The sequence below is a fragment of the Petaurus breviceps genome, unplaced genomic scaffold (assembly GCF_028583685.1).
Source record: "Petaurus breviceps papuanus isolate PSGF00001 unplaced genomic scaffold, PetGlider_PUasm1.0 227, whole genome shotgun sequence".
In the NCBI taxonomy this organism is placed as follows: Eukaryota; Metazoa; Chordata; class Mammalia; order Diprotodontia; family Petauridae; genus Petaurus; species Petaurus breviceps.
The window spans coordinates 5,324,775-5,346,591 of NW_027185896.1; the positions used below are offsets into that span (position 1 = coordinate 5,324,775).

The window sequence follows — 21,817 nt, forward strand, 5'->3', positions numbered from 1 at the left end:
ATGTCTCGTCTCCGGCTTCTTGTCTCCAAGAAGAGCTTACCCCCACAGAACACCCAGGACATGGAAAGTATGATGTGAAGCTGTTTATTCGGTTACATCTTAACTGCACGGCAAGCAAACAGGAAGCATAACTAACTAACTAACTTCCTCTATCTCCCCTATTTATAAACCTTGCAGGGGCATGCCTTGTGGGGGCCAATCATGTTCTTTCCCGAGTACGTCGTATGAGACAAAGGAGCAAAGTCCTTCACGGAAGTCCTTTAGGCACTGCCACATAGAGTATTACTCTTGCATCACTGTTCCTGAAACTTCCTTGTTCCTGGTTCGTTAACCCCCAGGCAAAGCTGTCCCAACAACGTCCCTCAGAAAGCCACATGCACCCCCTCCAGCCGCCACCCCACCACAAGACATGTGGGAGCCAATCGCGCACTCTCCCGAGTGCAGGGCAAAGGAGTATGTGTTAAGAGGAGTCTGTGTTTATGGGGCACGCTCGATGCCATGTTGGCCTTTCCCAACCCAGCAGAGTCGTCCCCCACGGCCCTGCGCTCAATGCCATGTCGGCCTTTACAGCCCAGCAGAGTTGGCCTCCACATCTCCAAGCTCCTGCCCCTCAGAGGTCACGTGCACCCCCTCCGACATCTTGTGACTGCCGCAGTGTCTCTCACACTCATGGCTCTATCATTTAATAATTACAATTAATTGTGATTATAAGACAACTTTCTCTGTTTTAATGGCTACATCGTCAGTGATTATCTAATCATCTTCAGTAATTGATAGAAAGTATAAACCTGACACAATATGACTCCAATTGGTCTTTCTAGATTTATTTCCTATTACTCCCATTCATGTGCTTTCCATTCCAAACTGGCCCACTAGTTTTTTTCCTGATTTCGACATGCCATTGAGAGGAAGCCAGGGAAAACTGGCCTAAGGGTTGGGAGCCCAAGCTTATCTTGCCTTTGACACACAAGCTATGTAACTGGGGATAAATTACTAAAACTCTCAGTACTCTAAGCCTAGAGGCAGCTAGGTGATACAGTGAAGAGAGAGCTGGGCTTGGAGTCAGGAAGAACTGAGCTCAAATCCAGTCTTAGAAACTTCTTAGCTGTGTGATCTTGGGCAAGTCACTCAACCTTTTTTTGCCTCAATACACAAGAGAGGGTAATGGCAAACCACTCCAGTATATTTGCCAAGAAAACCTCGTGGACAGAGGTCCATGGGGTCATGAAGAGTCAGACACAACTGAAATGACTGAACATCTCTAAGCCCAAGATGTCAAACACATCCACTGATGGCAAAACTCCCAGAGTACAGCCTTCACCAGATTAAAAAGTAATTGGGAAATATTTAACAAGTAAGGTAATATTTAACGAATATTTTTAAAGGCAGATTCTCTTAAACTGGTTTTCTTTTAACCTTAATTGCAATAGGGAAGTATTTAACAAAATAAAATAAAATACAATAGAACATAGATAATGCTCATCTGTGGTTTTCAAAATCAATATGCAGCCAACAGGGATAGTTTAGTGGTCCTTTTTTGTTTCTAAGTTTGACTTCACTGTTCTAAGCAACTCTCTAAGGCTATACATTGTAAAGAGTGTGCTAACTTGCATTGGTAGTTTCCTCATCTAAGATTTTCCTACAACCAAATGAAATCACAGGTCCAGTCCTGCCTGTTTGCAAATTCTCTGTTGTCTGGGATGTGTTCCTACTTTGGCTCTGCCTCTTAGAAATTTTGGCTTTCTTGAAGGCTGCTTCATTGTTGAGGCAACTAAGTGGTACAATGGACAGAGAACTGGACCTGGAGTCAGGAAGGCCTGGATTCAAATCTAGCCTCGACATCCACAAGCAACTGTGTGAACCTGGGCAAGTCAACCAACCTCAGTCTCCTCATCTGCCAAATGGGGACAACAATAGCACCTGCCTCCATGAGAATCAAATGAGGCAATATTTGTAGAATGCTTCTCCCAGATTATCTGAGGCTCATTTCAGGTGCCATATAATACAAGAAGCCTTTCTGATGCCCCATTCATTAGTTAGTATATATTTGAAAAGGTCTTCAGATTATATTGTATTTATTTATCTATTTACTGATTGCACCTCCAGGAGAATCTATGCTTCTTGAGGACAGGAACTATTTCAGTTCTCTTTTGTAGCCCTAGCACCTACCAAATGTCACACATATAGTAGGTACTCAACAAATAGTTGATTTATTTTTAAGCTTTAACCAGCAGAGTTTGCTGGTGACCAGTTACCTAATCTTGTTTACTAAGAACTAAAGGTTGTCAATCATTTATTTTGGTTGTCATGCAGCCCAACACCAGAGGGAATTCTGGGGGAGGGAGGAATGCCAAGTTCTTTTCGACTCCCCATCTCCTGCCCTTTGCAGGTAGCAACACTTGACTCATTAGTCTAAGGGTTTATCTGTCCAATCAGGCTTAAACCCTGCCCTAAGTTTAAACCCTAAGTTTACTGTTTTTACATCAAAGATGTCTGAGGGCAGGGAATGGGAGTAGAATGAGGAGTTTAGTGAAAGGATAAGCTTTAATCCTTTGCCAAAGGAGACTCGTCAAAGGACAAAATCCAAGAGAGGAACTAGTAGTAAAAACCATGGCCTCAATTATCTCTACACAAATGCCCAAAGTTTAGGCATCAAATAAGACTATGACTCTGGATGGATGTATCTTATTCAAGAGAAACATGATACGTAAAGGGGGCTGGGGATGGATTAGCAGTATATATTGATGAGGTATAAAATTCAACACCTGGAATCAGATGAGGGAAGCATCATGGAAACTGTGTGGGTAAAGATCAAAGGAGGGAGAAACAGTAGTGATTTGATTACTCAAGTATATTGTAAGACTTGGACAGAAGGAGGAAATAGATGAGAAGTCTGGCTATAGATGATAAGCCTGGTGCAGAGGCATGATATAGTAGTAATGGGGGACTGTAAATGCCCAGACATCTGCTGGTATTCGCTCTGTGCCAAAAGCAGAGCAGCTAATACCTTCTTGATTTACCTTAATAATCATTTCATCCTTCAAAAGCTCGTATAACCAATAAGTGGAAATTATATTCTTGATTTTATTGTCACACACAGGACAAATTTGGTGGTTACAATGGAAATGTTGAGAACTTTGAAGAGAAGTGACCACTCTTTCCTAGAGGTCATGATAAAGAAATAGATGAAATATCTTCAGTCTTATATATACCCTATATACTAGGAAAGTAGATTTCAAAGTCTTTGGAGGAAAAGTAAGTAGGATTCTCTATATTTCAGAGAATGTCAGCCCAAGATGAATGAGAGGTGTTAAAGTATATAATTTCTGAAGATGCAAAAGGGAACAATTCCCATGAAGAAGGAAAACAGGTTTTGTCTGAAGAGAACAATGTGGATGCATGAGGAACTTATCAATTGATTTCAATTTTCAAAAGAAATATACAGAGGAAAGAAACAAAGCTGGGTAATAGAAGATAAATATGGGGGGCGTGGCATGACCACACTCTGTAAAAGTAGGAATGTTAATTCTAGAATGAGTTAAGACTGATGAGGTAAGCTAAAGTCAACAAACAAGAAATTTTTTCAAGCTATATTAGGAGAAAAAGTAGAATCAAAGAAAGAATGAGACCCGTAGATAGGATGATGATAACTGGCAATAGAGAGAAGGTACAATTACTCGGTTATTATTATATTTGTCTTCTCCGCAAAGAATAACCCCTTACCTTGAGAATAACACAAGCAAATGACTAATGGAACTAAAACCCAAGCTAAGTTAGGTTATAGTAAGAAAGTATCAGTTGCCTTTGATAAATTCAACTCATTTGGCTCAGATCAGCTATATCCTTGGATCTTTGAGGTCCAAGTAATTAAAGAAGTATAGAACAGTGGTATCAAACTCATATAGAAATAGAGTCACTAATCTCTATGGAGGTTATGGAAACAGGTTTTGAATGACTTTCCATACATAATAAGTATCATATTTCTTACCTTTTCAAAGGATGGGGGAGGGATAGAACTAGGAATTCAAAATAAAAATTAAATTAAGAAAATAAAATGTAATGTTATATATGTTCTATTATTTTTATTTATTTTTAAATATTTCCAAATTACATTTTAATCTGGTTCAGGCTGTGTTTGAGAGTGTTGCTTACATGTTTGACACCTCTGGTGTAGAAGGACTGCTTTGCTGCAGTGAAGGAAACAGTTGAGATTATGTAGTATAAATTTATGGTGGATTCAATGAGCCCAATTTTCTGATTTTCTCCAACTCCAATCAGTGGTGTGTGAGTAGAAGTAAAAAAGGTGGATGTTGGAAGTATCCAGGGTTGGGATTAGGGAAAACATGATTGATCATATGAAAAAGTGTTCTGGTCTGGGTCTGACTCAGGCCAATCTCCTGGAATTTTAGGTTAGATTTTGGAACAAAGTGAGACACTCACTAAGTCATTCAACCATTAACAAAAGGTATTTTACTTAGCCATAGCAGAAAAGAATGATATTCTACAAGAACAGGAGTTGAACGAATACTAGTTGATTCAGACAATCAAAGCTAGTAGCTCCCTTGCCTGTGTTAACTATTGTGATCAACCAGTCAAATCTCTAGGAACAATCCTCCCATCCTCGGTCCTTTGGCTATTTTGTCTGCAGGTCAGCACCTGCATAAAATGATATCTACTGTCTAAGCCCTTAGACCCCTGAGCCAACCAAGTCTTGAGGAATATCTCGATATCTTTTAAGGAAAAATTAGCCTCACCTACATGGAAAGAAAGCTTAAGATGTTCCTCCCACGAGGGGCAAAGGATTCAAGGGTATAGCATAGAGTTTAACTGAGTCACTGAAGGCTCAAGACAGGGAAGAGTGGAGAGTTGTGATGTTAATAGAATAGGAAGATCTTCCCTGACCATTAATAGGCTTATGTGACCACATGTCAATCATGGATGTCTTGCTGTTTTCATGGCTGTGATATCCTGAGTCACATAGAGTCCACTGGGGGAGGAATTTGCCTAAGGAGGAGTTTGCTTAGGGGGAGGCTTGCTTGTGGGGAGGCTTTCACACCTTTTGGTACTAAGCTAATTAGGCACTGAGTCAGGAGGGTTGTGATGCCTTCTGGCTCTGAGTCTATTGGTTGAAAACCATATATACTGGGAGATTGGTATTTTACTTTGGGGACTCGCTCATAAGAAGGACCTTTTGATTCCGTGGATGGGACTCTACATGGTCATTTGTTAAAAGCCCCTCCCTCCCCCCCCACCACCACTCAGATGTTGGTGCTCTCCTATAATGGTGGTGTATGCAGGTGGTTGTATTTTTCTGTTTACACACTTGGTTCCCTGTCTATTGGATTCTCTCTCGGATACTCTCTTTCTACTTATCTGTACTTATCTGTCTGTTAATTAAAGTAAGATCGTTAACCCCTTTAAAGCTGTCTTTCCTTTAGAAAAGCAGATCAAAGAACCTGTGCTAGCAGCCCACCCTTTGTGCCAGTGCAGTTGCTACCACAAGAGTACAGTCCAGAGATAATGGCTTGAGAAAGGACAAAGAGATGGAAGGAATGGAGGTTACAGTGAAGATGGAAAAGAGGGTCGGGGTCATAAGGCATAGGGAAAGTAGGCATGATAAAAGATTATGACCAGAAAAGGGAGTTTTAGAGTTCATGAACATGGAAGTAGAACAGTTTTGGGGGATGGCAAGAGCAAGGGTATAGCCTCTTGTGTATGTAGCAGACTTGAAATGCATGAATAGGTCATGGGAATTGAGAAGATTGATAAGGGCGTTTGAGAGACCATTGGTATCATATTGAAATCCTCTAGTCTGAGGGAAGGAGTTGGGACAGAAAGACTGTGAGCTAGTCACTATACTCACTGAGATAGAAAAGAGGATGTCTGTAGGTCAGTAGGTAGCAAGCACCGGGTTCTGGATTGGGTGATAAATTTGAACTGGATGAACACCAAAAAGAGGGAGAGTCTGGAAATGGCAATGAGAAACAAAGAGTTCCAAGTTCCTCACCATGACTAGTGGGTCAGAGGGGGTTGGGAGAAGAGTACTGAAAAGGAGGGGTAGGGATTCAATATCTTCAGAAGGAAGTCAGTTGTTGTGAGTGTCAGAAGGCTGAAGGAACGAGAAGAGAAATGGTTCAGGAGGAAGAGAAGTTTGTTAACTGTGGAAGACATTCCAGAGACCATAGTGGAAAAAACAGGCAGGTCTGGAATGGGGGAGAAAGGTTGAGGGGTATTGGAGTAAGGGAGTAGGCAGCTGGGAAATGGGGAATGGGTTTGTACACAGATAGCAAGTATAGAGTCACTAGGATTTGGGAGTCTATAAGAGAATGGAAGTATGCTAGCCCTTGGGAAGTGAGTTCAAGTGGAGTATAAGTAATTGGAGTGAGGTCAACTGAAGGAGGTGAGGGATTAGATTGTTAAAGTAATTCCTCAAAATCCAGCTTTATAGGCAGGTGTGATGTTGTGACTTGGGAGGCCAACTTCAGAGCGGGCAGAAACAGGAAGAGTTATGGCCTATGGAACTCTGGTGGGGAGACAGGAGATGACAGTAGAAGGTGGTTTAGGAGGGGGTTATGACAGAAGCCTGAAGGAAAGCTGACAGCCAAAGTATGGTTTCAGGAGAGGTTGAAGAAATGCTAGAAAGGGCCCTGGGCTGAAGACTGAGGCTGGAAATCAGGTAGGTGGCCCAGTCTGGTACCTAGGATGGCCCCTAGAGAAAATTCCAGGCCAAAACCAGAAAAGTGGAGGCAAGTGGCCAAGTCTGACCCCATGGAAATGCCTGGGACTATGGCAACTCAGAGCTCTTGGAAATTTGGGGGTGAAAGTAGCTACTACATAGGGGGTGACAAAGTATAGTCTAACCTTCAAAGATTAAAATCAGGAAGCATACAGAAGGCTCACCCTGAGCAAGAGTAAGATTTTTGACAGAGACCCAAGTTCCTGGGTCAGGAAGTTCTGCTTGAGAGAACTAGCTGTTGATCTTGGGACATCTCTTCCCTTTATTCTAAAGAGCTTCATGCCTGTGGCAAAGCATCTCCTCCTGAAAATGAGGGGCTCTGACCAAGCCTTTGAGGGTAACAATACAGGTCACCTCTTAGGGGGAGAATCAAAGAAGCTGCTTTGTTCTGTTCTGCTCTGTTTCTAAGGGGGCTGCTGCAGATCTTCTGGTGGAGGGGGGGGCTACTAATTTTTTAAACAGACTTTTAAAAAGACTCAGGTCTTTGAACTTAAAAAGCACAACAGGGTCCACTCTTTCTATGAGGAAGACATAGCATTAAAGCCAAGGCCTTTAACTAAAGTCAGAAACTAGAAGCAGAGAAGTTCTGTGGGCAGGATCCACTGGGGCTGTACTTGACAGTGTCTGATAGAGACCATGTATTCACTGAAGACTCTAGCATAAGCTTCATGTGTGGTGAAGCAACATTTGGTAGAGACAGTGCCCCCAAGGGGAAGAGAATGAAAGTATCACCAAAAGACATCAGAAATGAGAATTGCCCACATAAGTGCATGCTGGCCACAAATGTTCCCTATTCCCTCAGTGTGTTCCCTCTGCACATGTTCCTTATATCTTCCCATAGATGGCGTGTATATTTGTGGGAGAGCTTGCCTTGTGTTTATAGGGAAATATTTTATGATTTCTTCCTCTATATATTACTATATATTTTATTACTATGTTATTCATTAAATGCCTTTGCTTTGAACTAACTGTGTCCTCTGGCTGACAATTAAATTAAATACATTGGTGGGGGCTCCTATGTTATGATTATTGGAGATGTAGACCCATAGAGTACTTCAAACTTGGGCTAGTCTCTGGGGGATCCACCTTAGAAGTCTTCAATACAAATTCTTTTGTATTGAATTAAATTGACCTTGACACTATTGCCTTCTGAATGTGTTGCAAGCCCATTACTCTTCCTTCCTTGTGTCACTCTGTTTCCCAACCCAGTGTGACCTAGCTGAAGTGCTAGAGTTGAAAAAGAATCCTGTGGCCTAGAAAATGAGACTGAGAAAGGGAAGGTCAATGGATGGTGTGGTCTGACCATTGTCAGTACAGGGAGAGTCTGTTCCAAGCCTTCCTGTCTTGGGGGAGGAGGGGAAGGTCTTTCTCAATAGATCAAAGTCTCTCTGGGAGGTGGACCTATTGAATTTGGTTAGTAAATATCTACCACCTTGGCACCAACTTCCTGGAATCTACCCCCTAGGGTCAGGGATGGAGCAAGGTGAGGGAAGGGAGGAAGGGAGAGTAAACTAATTCATAGAAACTTCTAAATTCTGGCCCCTCCTATCCCTACACAATCAGGATGGAGACTCTAGCTCATACTCTGCTACTTGCCATTCTCTTTCTTTTGCTGGCCTCCTTTAGCCCTGTTGCTGCCCAGGAGGTACCTCTGTGTGTGTGTGTGTGTGTGTGTGTGTGTGTGTGTATCTTCATGAGCATGTATGACTGCATATTTGTGAATTTATACTGGCACAAATATTTAGAAGTGTATTCATATATAGAAATAGGAGGGTATGTGTATGTGTAGTGTTGAGTCTATCTGGAGGGGCCTTTGGGTTGAATATTCTGGGGGAGGTCTAGATAGGGTATACCAGGGACCTGGAAGTGTTGTAGGACAACTAAATGATGGTGGTGGTTATGTGTGTGTGTATGTGTGTGTGTGTGTGGGAGGGGGGGGGTTAGTGGGTGGGTGGGTGACTAAATAACCCAGAAGTTTAGTGAGTTGTTTTTGCAGAAGGCCAGTACCAAACTGCCATAGACCTTGGATCAGTGAGCAGCTCTAGCATAAACCCTGGATACTTGATTAAGACTTGTCTTCTTTATTAAGAGAATGGCACTTCCCTAGGGTAGAGGGGGAGAAGTCTTGGGGTTTCAAAGGCTCTGTGCTCACTCCCGAAATTCTTCTAGCCTTCCCTTACCTATGCTGTCATCAGCCCTTGATGATGATCAACCCCCATCTTCCATAGTGAGAGACAAAGGTCCAGAAACATTAAATGTTTTGACCTAATTTGCCAAATGAGTCAGCATAACCAGGGCTAGAACTCTTTAAATTTGCCAATACAGCTCAGCCTTCCCACTCCTGCTCCCCCCATTCGTAGGCTTTAAATTGTGTCCCTAGCAATGGAGATGGGTTATACTGCACTATTACCTGATGCCCATAGTGACCCATTGGTTTGTAATTGGCTTGACAGGGTCAGGGAACTGTCTGAAGTAGGGGAAAAACTGAGGGCTAGCAGAGACTACCAGAAATCTTTCCATTGTGTCTCCCTCTCCTGGTATCATTCATACCCTAGGATGGCATTGACATCTATAGTCTCACCATGGACTCCAGGATCACATCACGATTTGCCCACACCACCATCACCAGCCATGTGGTCAATAAGGCAGAACAAGCCCAAGAGGCCACCTTCCAGGTGGAGATGCCCCAGACAGCCTTCATCACCAATTTCTCCATGTAGGTACTGATACTCAGCTCTTCCATTTCCCTTCATACTTCAACATTGTCTGCTCCCCAACTCTCTTATGAAGAGTGTCAGGAACAGGGCTCATGACCTGATGTATATACACTAATATGTGGAGTATGGGTAATGAACAGAATGAACTTGACATTTTAGTACAAGGATATAAATAATTCATGTGACTCATGTAGATTTGGTGGGATGAGACTCATAATTAGAATGTTGTAATGCAATACCACACCTAGTTTTTTAAAAATTTATTTGAGAGTCTGTATCTGCATGGAAATATATGGGCCCAAGAAAGAAATTTAGGTGGAAAAAAAATTAGATAAGAATAAAGGAAAGAGAAAGAGAAAAACTATTCCTATGGGAGTATACTACAAACTGCCTGACCAGATGGAGAGCATAGATGATACTTTTCTAATAGTAATAGATTCTTATATTAATTTAAAGTTTTTAGAGTATTGTCCTCAGAACAACTGTTAGAGATATTCATTACAAATGATGATATTACCACTTTGCAGTTAAAGAAACAGAGGCTCAGAGAAATTGAGCAATATTTACAAGGTTATACAGCAATAAAGTATCTTGAATACACATTTTCCAAATACAAGTATGGTGCTCTTTTCATTTCACCAGGCTACCTAAAAATCAAGAAACTGGCCCAGAGACAAAATAGAATAATAATAGGGAATGCCAGCTCTCTAAATACCTGGTGGTATTCTGCCAGATACATGACCTAAAAATCTCTCCATTTGCTTGGTTAGAAATGTAATCTCCATGTTCTGTACAAAATTTCTATCAATGACACAGATGAAAACATAGGGGACTGTTTAGTGCCTTTTCAGATGATAGAAAGATGGGAGAGGTACTTAATATATTGGACAACAGAAGAATTAAGTTTCAAAGTGATCACTTAGGGGCTAGAACAATAAGAATAAATTGAAACTAGCAGTTGAAATGTAACAGAAATTTATTTTAGTTTAAATATAATAGGGATAAATATGCCTTAGAACAAGATAAGAACTAAACATTGAAAAAGATCTGGGAGTCTTACTGGACTGCAAGCTCAATAAAATTAATATAGCAGTCAAAATGTCAGCACAATTTGAGGCTGTATTAAGAGCATTGGGTCCAAATGAAGGAAATAATATTTCTATCTTCTGCCCTGGTCAAGTCACATCTTCTGCTCTCATGGAGCTCAGTATGGGAACCTGTTACATACTCTGAAATCCTAGGATATTGGTGGTGAGTGAGGAGGGAGGGACAGGAGACAATATTCCAAAGTAAACTAAATGAGACTTAGTAATTAATTGGTTATGAGAGGTGAGGAGAGAGAATAGTTCAAGATAACCCCAAAGTTACAAACATAAGTGGCTGAGTGAATGGTATGCAGAGAAAAATAATGAGGTGAGCAGGAGAAGCAGGTGTGAGGGGAAAATTAGTGAGCTCGGTTTGGGGACGTTATCTCTACCTGCATGTTTCAGGTGTAGATGGACCATACAGGTAGAGATGGCTTTCAGGTAGATGAAGATGAGGATCTAGAGCTCAGTACAGTGGTTAGAGCTGGAGACCTAGTTTGGCATCATCCTCCCAGAGGTGGTGATTAAAGCCCATTGAGAGAATGAGATTGACAAGGACAGAGGAGACCCTCAGGCAACAACCATATTAGAAATCACTGAGTCCATCTGCTCTTCTCCCTCTGAGCAGGTGTCTCATTTGTTCAAGAAGAGCCTGGGAATTCAGTGAAATGGGCAGAAAGAGTGCCTGGAGGGGGGGGAGGACAATCAAGAGTAGGCAAGAGGGGAGGAAGCTACAAAGGGAGTCAGCCAGCCCCATGATTGGGATTCACTAGGACCTCTGAGGACCCATTCACCTCTGGGATTTGACGATTGCCTGCCTGTGTTGGTTACTCCTTCTTCCACGGGACCTCCCTTCTCCTTTCCCTTCAAGTCCCTTAACATTTCCCCCTTTCTGAAGATACCCAGTTAGTCAACACAAGCATTTATTAAGCTCCTACTATGTTCACAGAACTATGCTAAGTGCTGAGAACACAAAGAAAGGCAAAAACAGTCCATACTTTCAAGGACTTTTCAATCTAATGAGAAATACAACATATGTGCAAACTCTATAGATGGAGTCAATGGGAGGCAATCTCAGGTAGAAGGGATTAGCATTAAGGAGGAACCAGTGAAGGCTTTTTACAGAAGGTGGGATTTTAGATGAGATTTGGAGATAGTCAGAGAAGCGAAGAGGCAGAGATGAGGAGGGAGAGAACTCTAGGCATAGAAAACAGTCAGTGAAAATGCATGGAATCAGGAGATGGGATGTCATGCAAGGAAGCTAGTGACACTGGATTGTAGAGCATGTGGGGAAAGTGAGATGTAAGAAATCTGGAAAAGTAGGAGGGGACTAAGTTATGAAAAGTTTTAAAAGTCAAATAGGGGATTTTATATATGAACGTGGAATTAATAGGGAGGTGTGTATGTGACATAGTCAGACTTGGAATTTAGGAAGATCAATTTTACAGCTGAGTGGAGGATAGGCTACAGTGAGAGAGAGACTTGGGTCTAGGAGACCAACCTGAAAGTATCGCAAGAGTTCAGGCATGAAGTGATGAGGACCCATATCAGAGGTGAGTGGAGAGAAGGGACTGTGCATAGGAGAGATATGGCAAATGGAGATTTGATAGCATTTGGCAAGTGGGTGGATATGGAGAGAATGAGGACTTGAGGATGTGAGGAAGGCTGCAAGCCCCGGTGACTGGAGGAATAGCAGTACCCTCAAAGGCAATAGAGGGCAGTGTTGGGGAAAGATCATGAGTTCAATTTTGGATATGTTCATTTTAAGATGTCTATAAGTCACCCAGTTTGAGATGTCCAGTAGGCAGTTGGAGGTTAGAGACTGGAGGTCAGCAGAGACTGTATAAGTAGATTTGAGAATCATTGAGGTGAAAATTGAGTTCATGGGAGTTAATGAGCTCACTAAGAAAAATTGTACAGAAGAGAAGCCAGGGATGACACTTTACAATTAACTAGCTCAGGAATATAATATATAATTGTCCAACAGATGGTGCCATACTCCAGACACCAGCCCAGTGGTCTTATCAATGTCCTTTGACATCTGCACAGAAGACCCCTGATACTTTTGAGTTGAGTTGAACAGCCTAGAAACCCAAACAATCCATCAGATTACTAGGTCTCTTCCCAGCCTCCCCAGTGAAAGACCATGGAGACTGATCTCTCCCAATCAATCAGCAAGTTTCCTGAAGGTAGAGCCAGAGTCTCCTCTGATTGTATCTCTTCTAGCTGTGAGCTCTCAGGTCAGGCTGATCCTATTCCTTCTGTCTCCCTAGCCTTTGAATACCCCGATGGCAGATCTTGGGTCTGCTCTTCCTCTGTCCTAAGGCTCCTAACAAGATCTTAATCACCAAGACCATTGGCCTTTTCTCAGCCTTTGTTCTAGAGTCTGCAATTGGACAACACATAGGTGGTCAGGTGACATAGTAGACAGAGTGATGAACCTGGAGCCAGAAAAACCTGAATTTGAATTCTTCCTCAGATATGTGAGGCTGGACAAGTCACTTAACTCCTCTCAGACTCAGTTTTCTCATCTGTAAAATGGGCATAATAATAATACCTACCTAATAGAGTTGTTGTGAGGATCAAACAAGGTAACATATGGAAAACACTTTGCAAATCTTAAAAAGTGCTACTAAAATGCTAGCTACTCAGGGGTAACTTCTATGTCAATAACGGGTCTTTTCCTGTCCATTAAAATTGTCAATTTTATTTTGGTGGCTGTAATTCAACATTCACCATATCTACTAACTACTGATCCTTTTCTCAAAAAAAATATTAGTGATGTAGTCAGGAAGCTTCTGTGCAGTCTACAAAGTCTCTCTGGTTTTTCTTATTTCTTATTTCTGACCCATGATTTCTAATATAATTTTCCCCATTTTTACCTATTTCTGCCTTTGCAATGAAGTTGACTATCAAAGTATATGCTGAATTAATTTGGAGAATTTGATCCACCTTCTTACATCTTACTCCCCAACATATACTCCTTGATGCAATGACTGACTCTTGGCTGCTTCACAAACAAGCCACTCCTTCTCTTGGCTCCAAGAATTTTCTTTAGCTGTCCCTCGTGCCTGGAATGTTTTCCTTCTGCTCTGCATTCTGTTTCCCTCTCTTCCTTTTAAGTCCCAAATAAAATCTCATCTTTTCCTTGGAAGCCTTTCCCCAACTTTCTTAATTTTAGTGCTTTCCCTCTGTTAATTTTATTTCCTATTTATCTTGTGTATAGCTTGCTTCATATATTATTTGTTTTCATGTTTTCTCCTCCATTAGATTGTAAGCTCCTTGAGAGCAGAGACTGTCTTTTGTCTCATTGTGTATCTTTAGCATTTAGCACAGTACCTGACCTATAGTAGATGCTTAATAAATGTTTAGTGCTTGATTGACTATCCCATGAAGCCAAGAAGCATACAATAAAACTAATTCTACCAACTCCCTTCTTTGTCTACAAGAAGTACCTATGAGGACCCTTCCATCTAGTTGCAACTTCCCTCTGGTTTAACTTATAGCAAGAATGCCAACATTGTTATGCTGCCACTCCTTTAGCAGTATGTTGATTCATTAATTATTGGGTAGGTAGAGTACCGAGACACATGTTAGTTTATAGATAGTCTAAAAACTGCATGGTTGGTAGCATCCAGCATGGGGTGCTCTCATCAGAAAAGGTCCTGTGCTCTATAAGCAAAGCAGAATTGAAGTAGCTCAAAGGAGACGCGAGATGCACAACTTTAGAGAATCCACCCCAAATGTTCACATGCACTATCTGTGCCTGTGCTGTGGTAGAGCATTCTGAGCTCTTACTGGTCTGATCAGCCGCTGTGCCTCGACTCTGACCCAGTGATATCATTTTGGCCCTCTTCAAGAGCGAAGGACAACAACCAAGCACTCGCTTCCTTCTCTGCCATTTTGTCACTTTGGACAGAAAAGACACACAGGACTAAGAGTCGTTGTGTATTTGTTTATCGTTTCATAGTTTCCTATGGCCAAAGAATTCATCACCAAACGGCCAACCTACTGGTGATGAGCCTCTCTCCACTAAGAAGAGCTTCAGGAAACAATCTCAGTACATTCCTGGACGATGCATCAAACATTACTAGTACGACAGAAACTTTCAGGGCTTGTATGCCACTAGCATAACCTTCAGGACCAGAGTCACCTCCACAGCGCAATGAGGCAGCCTCCTAAGTCCCTATTTGTTTTGAGGGTATCGTCATTCTGGTCTACCCTAGCCAACCTGGTTCACAGAACCAGTCACCTTTCAGAAAAATCTGCTCTCTCTTTTCACTCACTTGTCACATCTTTTTGATGTTGTCCCAATACCATCTCTGGCATCTGCCTCCTTTCCACTCACATGGCCAACACCCTAGGTTAGAACCCTATCATTTCTTACCTGTTCTCTGGCAATGGCCTTCTCTTTGGTTTCCCTGCTCCTGTTCTCTCCTCTTCCTAATATACAGGGTGTCCCTAAAATCTGGACACATAGGCAATATCATAACTATGCATATTTTCAAGAAATGAAATGAATAAAAATTTTCAACATTTTATTTAATTAGCAAAAATTTGTTAGACTTTAAAATTTTTATTTATTTTTTAGTTTTCAACATTCATTTCCACAAGATTTTGAGTTACAAATTTTCTCCCCTTCTTTTCCCTACCACCTACCCTAAGATAGCAAGCCTACTGAATACCCCTTCCCCCAATCTGTTCTCTCTTATATCCTCCCCCATCCCCCCTTATTTTCTTGTAGAACAAGATGGATTTCTATACCCCATTGTCGGTGTATCTTACTTCCCTGTTGCATGTAAAAAACAATTTTAACATTTGTTTTTAAAACTCCAGATTCTTTCCCTTCTTCCTTCCTCACCCATCCACACTGGGAAGACAAGTAATTCAATATAGGTTGTACATGTGTAGTTAAATTCGCATAAATTTTAGCCATGGCAATTTCATATGGAATATAAGCTTTCATTAGCTATTGACTTTTTCCATATTAATGAGATTAATTTAATTTAATTAATTAATGAACTTTCCTATGTGTCTCCTATGTCTTCTTATGAAATCTCATTTATGCTAATTAAATAAAATGTTGTTGAAAATTTCATTCATTTCATTTCTTGAAAATATGCATAGTTAATGAGATTTCCTATGTGTCCAGACTTTATGGACACCCTGAAGTTTCCAACACAGGAATGGTTCATTATTTAATGTCATTTATGAAAGTTTGTTTGTTCCCTGATAATATTCTAAGTGATGAGTCAGATGGGGAAGGGTTTTAAATAATAAATAGAAAAATCTGTAGAGGAACCATTCAGAACAAGGAAGGACAATCTAAAATAGTTAGGTTGTGTTGTGTAGATGTGAGCTTGGTGGATAGAGCACAGGGCCTGGAGTCAGGAAGACCTGAGTTCAAATCTGGCCTCAAATACATACTAGCTGTGTCACCCTGGGCAAGTCACTTAACCCTGTTTCCCTTACTTTGAGCTGGAGAAGGAAATGGCACACTACTCCAATGGCCCCAAATGGGGTCATGAAGAGTTGGGCACACCACCACCACCCAAGAGTTGGACAACAACCCCAACAACTAGTATAGATGTTAAGTAATATGAGAAATCAGAATCCAGCCCGCCCCCTCCTCAGTCCCTCTAGCCCTCTTTCTTCTGCATACCAAGTTCCTTCCCTGAGGCTTCTCTGTGCTCCTCTGCCCTCCTTAGGATCATTGATGGTGTAACATACCCAGGGGAGATGAAGGAAAAGGCAACTGCTCTGGAAAGGTACCACTTAGGTCTGACCAGGGGACCGAGTGCTCAAATCATCAAGTAAGTATCTGGAACAGGGGTGGGCAGGGACAACCAAGGAACCGGGAAGCCCCAGAAAGCCAACCTCCTGCCTGAGAGCACCTCCTGCCCCGTCTAGTTAGGCTGTGGCCGTGGCCACACTGACAACAATCTCTATTTGGCCAAGCTCTGCCCAAGCTCTCCCTGCCCACCCTGTCTATGCTCAGTGGCACTAAGAAGCTAACCTTCCACCCAGGGCCACAGGGAGGAATCTGGAGAAGTTCCAGGTGTCTATCAGAGTGGCTCCATCTACCAATGCCACCTTTGAGCTGGTCTATGAGGAGCTGTTGAAGAGGCAGCTGGGGAAATATGAGCTAATGCTGAAGGTCCAGCCCCAACAGCTGGTCAAACACCTACAGGTAACAGAGCTGAGCCCTAAGTCACCTCCCCCAGGAAGCCTGCCTTGATGCATTCACTCTATTTCCCCAGCACCCCCCTTAGACCAGGGGCTTCCAGGGACCAAGGCCTCTTCCTCCTCAGACTGGGACCTCCCTGAGCATAGAGCTATCACCTTCCTTCAAACCTCCAGACTCTTCTCATGACCTATCCCCCTCTACCCCACAGGTAGATGTCCATATCTTTGAGCCTCAGGGCATCAGCTCCCTGGACACTGAGATCGCCTTTATGACCAAGGATCTGGCAGATGCCCTCACCACCACACAGAATAAGACCAAGGTCAGATGCTGAGACCTGGGGGAACAGAGCTTGGGCTCTAGCTTAAGTCATTATAAGGACCGGAGGAAATGAAGCACAAGGCAGGAGAGGGGATTGGGCAGGTCAGTGTGAATATAAAGTTTTCAGGCCTCTGTGCACACAGAACATACAGGGAATCTGACCATTCTACTGAGCAAATCATGGAGTTCTTGCTAAAGGGTGATTTAGGCCCAGGGAGAGCAGAAGGGGATTACCCATGATTCTATCTCATCCTTTGTCCCAGTCTAATCACCAAGAGGAGCTGGTGACTGAGGTCAGTCACAGGTAGCTTTGCTGGGTTACTGTGGGAAAGTCTAACATATTCTGGTTCCCTATGAGGAAGAGAGGAAGAGAAATGGTTATTGTAGTCTCTTTTCCTAGCTCCTGTTAGAGCAGCAATGAAGGTTTTTCCTAACAAGTAGTTCACAGTCCAGTTATAACATCACCCCTTGGTTAGATGTCATCTCATTCCCCTGACTGCATCTCAATGTTTCCTCAGAGCAGATGTTCCCAAGGGCTCCTCCTTACCATCTGTGCCCCATGGCCTCTCTCAGGTCTTCTTGTTTGCTAGATTTCCATTTCTATTCACACAATTCCTCCACCTCAAAGCCAGGGTCAGGGGAAGAACTTGGGAATCTGGTTTACCAAGTGAACTAGCCTTTCAGAAGTCTCTCAGCTTCCCATGGACATAGATTACACCGGCTTCCCCAGCTCTTGGACCACTGCCAGGGCTTGTTATTCCCTCTGGCTTCTCAGGCAACTTCTCAGCACCAGTTTCTTCTACTCCAGGCTCACATAGTGTTCAGGCCATCTCTGGCCCAGCAGCAGAAGGAGCCCGGGACTCTGGACACGATTCTGGATGGTAACTTCATTGTCCATTATGACGTGGACCGAACCGCTGTTGCAGGGGACATCCAGGTGAAAGCTATAGGGACCTGGCGATGAGAAAGATGGCCTCTGGGACCCCTGTGGGAAGGTGGCAGTTGTCAAGCCCTTTTCTATCCTTTGACTTTAGCAACACTGCAGGCTTTTGGGAAATCAATCCATTAGCAAATGCTGCTGACTCTCCCTTGTATGCCTAGTTCTCTGCTTACCAGCATTGTGAGGGAGAGACAGGCTGTGCCACCGAGGGCCTTGACCTCAAGGAAGTAGTCTGAGAGACACAGGACATCATTGCGCAGGTGGACTTTATCATCTATATATCTTGGCCTCAATCTTATCTCCTATGTAATGAAAGCATAGTACGCAGTGCTGATGGTCCCTTTCAGTTCTTACATTCTTGCATTCTGCGATTAATTGCCAAATCTGTGAATTACAGTTGAAAGGAAGTATGAACTGGATGCTTTTGCTCAGGTTATTTGGTGGTCAGTGGAAAGGTAAGGGGCTGCCAGCTCAATCCAGAGTCTGTCTCAGTAAGGCAGGCATGGGAACTCCATTTCTTTCTTGTTTTTATTTTTCCCCAGTTCCCCATAAAGGGGAGACCAAACCCATCTGCTGCTGATCTTCCATGCTCTTTATGAATTCTTATCCATTCCCATTTGGGGAGATAATATTTTCTGACCTCAGTCCTCCATTCTACCAGAACCCCACATCTGAGATCCATAGTACCTTATGCTCAAACTGCAGAAGGTGCAGACAGAGCAGTGTGCTTGATGGATTTACTTTTTATACGCTTATAAATGTATATGTTGTCTCCTTTGATAGAATTTAAAATCCTTGAGAAGATTAATTGTTTTTTTGTTTCCTTTTCTTTCTTCCTTTCTTTCCCTTCCTTCCTTTCCCTTCCTTCCTTCTTTCTTTCCTTCCTTCCTTTCTTTCTTTTTTTCTTCCTTTCTTTTTCTCATCTTCCTGAGTTCAAATCTGGCCTCAAATGTTTAACTAGTTGTGTGACTCTGGGCAAGTCACTTAACCCTGTTTGTCTCAGTTCCTCATCTGTAAAAATGAGCTAGGGAAGGAAATGGCAAACCTCTCCAATATCTTTGCCAAGAAAACCACAACATTGGGTCACAAAGAGTTAGATACAACTGAAACTGAACAATAGTACACACTGGTATTTAATAAATGCTTCTTCTCAGTTGGTTGGTTGGATTAAATGGGAGGTAGTTCAGAGAAGGCCGATGAATGTTCCTCCCTAGACTGCGGTCCTAGCCAGAAGTGGCCTCGAGACCACATGTGGCCCTCTAGGTCCTCAAGCGCATCACTAGGGGAGTGGCAGCTCTCACCCACAGCTGTCTCCATGCTGCAGATTGAGAATGGATACTTCGTGCATCACTTTGCCCCAAGAGAGTTGCCCCTGTTGCCCAAGAACGTGGTCTTTGTAATCGACAGGAGTGGATCCATGGCTGGCAGGAAGATTAAGAAGGTCAGGAGGTGTCCTGGAAGCATGGAGAAATGGGAAGGAGGAAGAGTTGGGGACTGCTCTAGGCAGTAAAGGACCTAAGTCTATTACAATCTATGCCTCTACCCTTCTACCCTTCTCATGTTCTCATCCTATCAGCTCCTAGTCCAGGGCATCCTTCTGACTCTGCCATGATGTATCAGGGAATGGGCCGGGTGAAAAGTGATTAACATCATCCAGCCCCATATCCCTATTTTCTGAGAATTCTGTCCCCATCTCCACTTTCCCCCCGAGCATCCCTTCAAAATCCCTCCCTGTTGAATCTCCTTCTGTCTCCTTCCCCTTGCCCTTGGACATCTTCAATCTTACCTTTCTACCCATAATTCTCTACTATCTCCATCATCTTTCTACCCATGAGTCTCCACCATCTCTACCACAGAGATAGTGCAGAGACACCTCCTGCCACAATGGATAGGGTATTAGGCATGGAGTCAGGAAGACCTAGGTACAAATCCAGCTTCAGATGCTTATTAGCAGGGTTACCCTGGGCAAGTCACTTACTACTGTTCACCTCAGTTTCCTCAGGTGTAAAGTTACTACCTTGTAGGGTTGTTGTGAAGATCAAATGAGATCCTAATTGTGAACCACTACACAGTTTAGCACTGTGCCTGGCGCATATTAGGTGCTGCTATGTAAGGGCTTAGTCCCTTCCCTTTCCCTTCTCTGGACCCTCTCCCTATCTCCCAAGGCTTCCCAACATCTGTCTTCTCTCTCACTCCATGTCCCCTCTCTGCCTCCTAAACTTCCACCCCACATTTTGGCTCCCTGAACATTTAACTCCTTCTAGCTCCTTCCCTCACTCCCTGAACTTCTCCTCCACCAAGTTCCTTCCTTGCCTTCTCAGACCAGGGAGGCCCTACTAAAGATCATGGATGATCTCAAACTAGAGGATTATTTCAACTTGGTTGCCTTCAGTGGACGAGTGACCCAATGGAAACCAATGCTGCTTCAGGCCTCGAAAGAACACGTGGAATCAGCCAAGACATTTCTTTCTAACACCCAAGCCCTGGGTGGTGAGTGAGGGGCCAGGGCTTCAAGGGGTGGGCAGTGTGGCTGGCCTCAAGGATCCTAGCATCACTGTTTAGATGAGGGTTTCTGAAGAGTTTAGTAGGGCAGAACTGGTCAAAAATAGGACCTATTAGGTCTTGTCCCCATTCCCAGTGGACACCTGACCCTATGTCCCAACCTTACTAAAAAGACGGTCAATGAATAATTTGCTCTCTACCCCCAATACCCACACACTCAGAATTTACTGTCTCAGTAAAGTAAGCTAGACTGACCAATCTGCATAGAACCTAGATGTGATTTTCAACTTCTCTGTTTATTGATGCAGGCCTGTGTTGGTTCTGAAAAATTATCAAGCTATGTACTTCTCTAACCTGGCCTGGTCCCTTGGCCCTCCTCCCTTTCTGACCCCAGTCTCCTTCCCTTTCTGCTCTGCCCCCAAACCTTGCTTGATCTCTCCCTCTGCCCCTGGACAAGCCTCCATCCCTCTTTTCCTCCCAGGCATCCCACCCTCCACTTGTCTCAGTTGGTACCAAAGCTGAGGCAGGTGTGAGAAGATTTCTCTCCCCAGTAACTAACATCAATGAGGCCGTCCTTGTGGCTGTGAGAATGCTGGATGAGAGCAACAGGAAGGGGCAGCTGCCGGCAGGGAGCGTCTCCATGGTCATCCTGCTCACGGATGGGGATCCCACCGAGGGTGAGGAGGGGGTGGAGAGGGCACCAACTTCCTATGGAAGCCTAAAGTGTGTGTGTGTCCTGGGGGCCCTTTCCCAGGAGAGGAGGACAATAGCTTGGGGAAAAGAGATGTGGGGCAGACTCTGAACCTGCCCTCAGAGAGATTACAGTCCTGAAAAGGCGGGAGAAACAGACCCAATCTGACATTGGGATTTTTCCCAGCCTCAGTGAGGAAACGAGATGCACATGGGAGCAAATTGAAGGCCCAAGATCTGTGGTTAAACTCTCTAGGAAAACCCAGAAGGGAGCTATCATTGTGGACTTGAGTGGTCAGAGATGGCCTCTGGAGTAGGTGCTCCTCAGAGGTACATACTGGGAGCCTAGTGTCCTAGGTTCAAGTCCAGTCTCTGCCATTAATAGTCTTGGTGACCTTGGATAAGTAGTTTGCCCTTTGGGGCCCCAGCTTCACTGTATGATCCCTGGACTCCATGACTGGCTGGGGTTGGGTGAGTATTGTGAAGACATTCCCATCCAGATAGGTTGGAGTAAGTAAGTGATCCCTGAGGTCTCTGGACCTATAATAAGCACTCAAGAAATGCCCTATCTGTCCCTCTCTCTATATCTCTTTCTCTCTCCCTCTCTCTACTCACCCATCTCTCTCTGTCCCTGTCTCTCTA

General features: G+C 43.4%; 2 protein-coding genes across 2 annotated transcripts in view; both read left to right on the forward strand.

Moving 5' to 3' along the window:
* The window catches only part of LOC138166901 (inter-alpha-trypsin inhibitor heavy chain H4-like), a 30,529-nt gene extending 29,830 nt beyond the window's left edge, over positions 1-699 (forward strand). The window contains exon 23 of the mRNA XM_069095390.1: positions 339-699. Coding sequence (XP_068951491.1) covers positions 339-699 — 361 coding nt within the window. The remainder of the gene's footprint in view (positions 1-338) is intronic.
* A 7,601-nt stretch (positions 700-8,300) lies between these two features.
* ITIH4 (inter-alpha-trypsin inhibitor heavy chain 4) overlaps positions 8,301-21,817 on the forward strand; it is a 39,173-nt gene continuing 25,656 nt past the window's right edge. Inside the window, exons 1-9 of the mRNA XM_069095407.1 lie at positions 8,301-8,381; positions 9,292-9,452; positions 16,247-16,351; positions 16,566-16,728; positions 16,934-17,044; positions 17,852-17,980; positions 19,308-19,424; positions 20,305-20,473; positions 21,037-21,162. Coding sequence (XP_068951508.1) covers positions 8,301-8,381; positions 9,292-9,452; positions 16,247-16,351; positions 16,566-16,728; positions 16,934-17,044; positions 17,852-17,980; positions 19,308-19,424; positions 20,305-20,473; positions 21,037-21,162 — 1,162 coding nt within the window. The remainder of the gene's footprint in view (positions 8,382-9,291; positions 9,453-16,246; positions 16,352-16,565; positions 16,729-16,933; positions 17,045-17,851; positions 17,981-19,307; positions 19,425-20,304; positions 20,474-21,036; positions 21,163-21,817) is intronic.